Genomic DNA, 4,371 nt, shown 5'->3' on the forward strand with positions numbered 1-4,371 from the left:
GATTTTTTTAATTGAATTCAAATTCCACCATCTGCCGTGGCAGGATTCGAACCCAGAACATTATCTGGCTCTTTGGATTAACAGTCCAGCGATAACAAACGCTAAGCCATTGCCTGCCCAATGTGGGTGACTTTTAACTACCCTCTGGGCAATTAAGGATGGGTGATAAATGCTGGCTCAGCCAGCAACATCCACATTGGAGAAGTAATTAAAAATCTCACCAATATCGAGTGAATCTGCCTCCACCTCAATAGCCCCAGTGTATTCAGCCTGTCTCTATAGCTCAAACACCCCAACTCTGGCAACATCTTAGTAAATCTTTTCTGAATCATTTCAAGTTTGACAACTTCCTTCCTGTAGCAAGGAGACCAGAATTGCACGCAGCATTCCAAGTTGCCTAATCAATGTCCTGTACAGTTGCAACGTGACCCTCCCAACTCCTATACTCAATGCACTGACCAATAAAGGCAAGTGTACCAAATGCCTTCTTCACTATCCTGTCGGGTTGGGACTCCACTTTCAACTAACTATGAACCTGCACTCCCATGTCTCTTTGTTCAGCAACACTCCCCAGGACCTTACCATTAAGTGTGTAAGTCCTGCCCTGGTTTGCCTTTCCAAAATGCAGCAGCTCAAACTTATCCAAATTAAACTCCATCTGCCACTCCTCGCCCCGTTGGCCCACCTGATCAAGATCCCGTTGTAGTCTGAAGTAACCTTCTCCTCTAGTTCCTGGCCCCCATGCCTATAGGAGCAGTTTCTCCTCACTTTGTCCAGTTTCAATATCAAACACCTAGAACCAATCTCCTCTGTCAAGCCGCGGTCTGTGTAACTGAAGTCTGTCAGGATGGGAACTATTCTTGCAAATCAGCTCAACACTCACTGCAGCCTTCACACCTTTGCTGAGGTAGGGTGCCCAACGCTGGACCCAACCCTTCGGCTGAGGCGGAAGTTGTATCATGTATAGGTTCAGTACCATCTCCTTGTTTGTCCTGTACACCTTTGTCAATAAGGATCCCACAGGCTTTATCATCCACATTCTCCATCTATCCTGCCATTTTTTGTAATGGCTCATGCACTTTATACCCAGGTCCCTCAGCTCCTGGAGCCCCCTTCAGAATGGGATCCCTTTCTTTGTTGCCCCTCCTTGGTCTTCCTGTCGAAATGACTTAAATGTCACCCAGCCACTCCACCAACCAGCCTGTCCCCTTTGGACACTGCCCATCTCATAACTCTCAGCGCTACTGTTTACCTTCGACCCAAGCTTTTCGATTACACCCAACCGGGGAGAAAAAAAGAGGAACTGTGATAATGGGGAAGCATGGGGGGGTGGTCGGGCCGGGATCAGAGCTGGATAAATGTGGTCGGGGTAGCTGAGAGGTCACAGGCAGCTAATCCCAAGGGCCTTTTGGTTTTTTTTGGGGGGGGGGGGGGGGAGGAGGAGGAGGAGGAGGAGGAGGAGGAGGAGGAGGAGGAACGGCCCCTCACCTTGGCCTCCTTGTGCTGCAGCCAGACATTGAAGAGGATCTCGTAGGAAGTGTAGATCTCGCTGGAGAAGGCGTCTTTCCTGACAGTGGGGTCTGGGGCCTTGTCCAGGTTCGCCAGGTACTCCAGGATACTCTCACTGAAACGACCCAGAGCTAGAACCGAGGCAATGACACAGCAAGGGGAAACACGTTAGCAACCACCCCCCACTGCGGTACCAAACCAGGAAACTACAGTGACCTCTTCACAGCACAGCACAGCACAGCACAGCACAAAGCCATCCAGCACCAGCATGCCCCGCCCCACCCCACCCCACCCCTGCCAGTGGCACCAGCGCCCCCCACCACTGTGGATCTACACACTCAGCCGAAGCCCCGCTCAGTTCCCATAGCCCCGTTTCCCTTAGGTACCTGTCAAATTTCCTTTCATAAAAAAAATCAATCATCTCCACTTCTATCACCCACATACCCTGCAAAGGATTCTTAATTCCATTCCACAAGCAGCCCCACTACACTGTCCTCAAACACTCCCAACATGGGGTTAGGTACGGAGTAAAGCTCCCTCTACACCACCCCCAAACACTCCCAGCACTGGGCTAGGTATAGACTAAAGGTCCATCTACAACGTACCCCATTGAACACTCCCAGGTCAGGGCCAACGCAGGGTTGGATACAGAGTAAAGCTCCTTCTACACTATCCCCACGAAACACACCCAGCACAGTGCAGGGTTACATACAGAGTAAAGCTCCCTCGACACACGTTAAACAATTATCTTACCGATGGTGAACACAGATTTCATCGAGTCATGCTTCGCCATCCCCAGCATTGGCAGCATCGTCCCTAAGATGGCTGTCAGGAAGGGCACCATGCCATACACTGGAGAATAAACTCAACAGTCAGGACAGAGGCAATGGGCAGAAACTGGGCAAACAAGAACTACAAGCTACATGGTCCATTTGTACAGGTAGTACAGGGACTGACAGAGATGGGAAGGCTGCGGGGACAAATCTTTGTCAAATCTGACAAGACAACTTCATCAAAGGCTGCAACTTTATCGGTTTTATAAACATTGGTGGAGAGTACGAAACAAAATGAGGAAGTCTTGTTGGTTATATCACTGAACAATTTGTCCAGAGGGCCAGGATAATGTGTTGGGATGTGAGTTCAAATCCCACCACAGCAGGCATGTGGGATTGAATCTTGGAAATCGGAAACAACACAGAGAATGCTGGAGAAACTCAGCAGATTCAGGATTAAAGAGAACAGAAGTGGTTCTGAAGAAGTCATGTCAGGCTCGAAACATTAACTCTTTTTCTCTCCACAGATACTGCCAGGCCTGCTCAGTTTCTCCAGCACTGTTTTTATTAAATGTTTTAGTAGCAAAGATCTGTTTTTATTTCAGATTTCCAGCAACTTTAACTAAATCACAACTTGCTGCAGCTGTACATTAGCCTTTGGGGATTTATTGACAAAGGCACACACGTCCCTTTGAACATGGATACTATCCAACCTCTTACCATCTCAGAAATATCCTGCACGTCTGTTCCTCCCAAAGCGAGCAGCCTCTCCTTTCTCCACCTTAGATTCCATCTGTCACCTGTCCACCCACTAAACCCGCTCAAATTCTCCTGAAGCTGCTTTACGCATCTTCCTCACAACACACATTCCCACTTGGCTCTGTATTGTCTGCAAACTGGGAAAGAATCCATTTAGTCCCTACCTCTGGATCATTGATACACATTGTGAACAACTGGGATCCTGAGTACTGATGCCTGTGGTACCCCAGTCACAGCCTGTAACGTGAGTATTTATTGCTGTTCTCTGTTGCTATCTGTTAGCCAATACCTACTCCAGGCCAGTACATTGCCCCCGATCCTGTGCACTTTACCTTTTCTAACCAGCCTCCTGTGGGGTACTTTTTAACAAGAGCCTTCTGAAAACCTGACCATACGACATCCAACAACTCCCCTTTATTGATACTGTTCGTAACATCTTCAAAAAAAAAAAAACCTCTACACAATTTCCCATTTATAATTCCATGCTTACTATGCCCGATCAGATCATCACTATCCAAGTGTGCATTTAACTATTTCTTTGTAACAGATTCCAGTATCTTCCCCCGGACGTAATGTAAAACCAGCAGCGACCCCGCATTCCCTCTCCCTCCTGAAATAGTGGGCTGACGTTTGGGAGTATCCAATCCCCAGGGATCAATTCCAGAACCGATGGTAATCGTCTTCCGAGATTCCAATGTATCAACCATATGGAATTGCATGGTAAAGTTTGGGGGGGGGGGGGGGAGAAGCAGGCAGTCTGCATGATTTCATCGAGGGGAGGTCAAGTTGTTAGGAATCCCTCAAGGAAGTATTGAGTAAGTGAGGCAAAAGGGAGCCACAGAACGTGATCTATTTGGATTTCTGAAAGGCCTTTGACAAAAAGTGTCACATCGAAGGCAGTTAAATAAAAGCCCATGGTGTTAAGGGCAAGGTACTGGCACAGACAGAGGAATGGCAGAAGGCAGAGAGTGGGGATAAAGGGGTCTCACTCAGGATGGCAGCCGGTCACTAATGGAGTTCCGCAGGGATCAGTGTTGGGACCACAACGATTCACGTCACACACACACAGCTGCCTCACCGTTTGCCGTGGCGAGGTTGCCCAGTGTCTGAACCACAAAGAAATGGGGCAGGACCCCCGGCTGGAAGTTCTGCAAAATCTCCTCCATCACCTCGTTGATGAACCTGCAGCCCAGGGCCACCAGCAGCTTGCTGGCTGCTCCCTGCCAGTCAGGGACAACATCCTGAAAGAAACCAGGGTCCAGGTAAGTCGCAGGCAGGCACTTTCCCCACCCACCCCCACACACTCTCCCACCCCACACCCCACCCCCCC

The 4,371-nt window shown here is 49.1% G+C and overlaps 1 protein-coding gene across 1 annotated transcript in view; it reads right to left on the reverse strand.

Moving 5' to 3' along the window:
- mroh1 (maestro heat-like repeat family member 1) overlaps positions 1–4,371 on the reverse strand; it is a 69,322-nt gene that overhangs the window by 58,288 nt on the left and 6,663 nt on the right. Inside the window, exons 5-7 of the mRNA XM_048617580.1 lie at positions 4,120–4,282; positions 2,263–2,361; positions 1,479–1,640 (exon numbers count right to left, since the gene is read on the reverse strand). Coding sequence (XP_048473537.1) covers positions 1,479–1,640; positions 2,263–2,361; positions 4,120–4,282 — 424 coding nt within the window. The remainder of the gene's footprint in view (positions 1–1,478; positions 1,641–2,262; positions 2,362–4,119; positions 4,283–4,371) is intronic.

The sequence above is a fragment of the Rhincodon typus genome, chromosome 2, assembly GCF_021869965.1.
Source record: "Rhincodon typus isolate 14 chromosome 2, sRhiTyp1.1, whole genome shotgun sequence".
NCBI lineage: Eukaryota > Metazoa > Chordata > Chondrichthyes > Orectolobiformes > Rhincodontidae > Rhincodon > Rhincodon typus.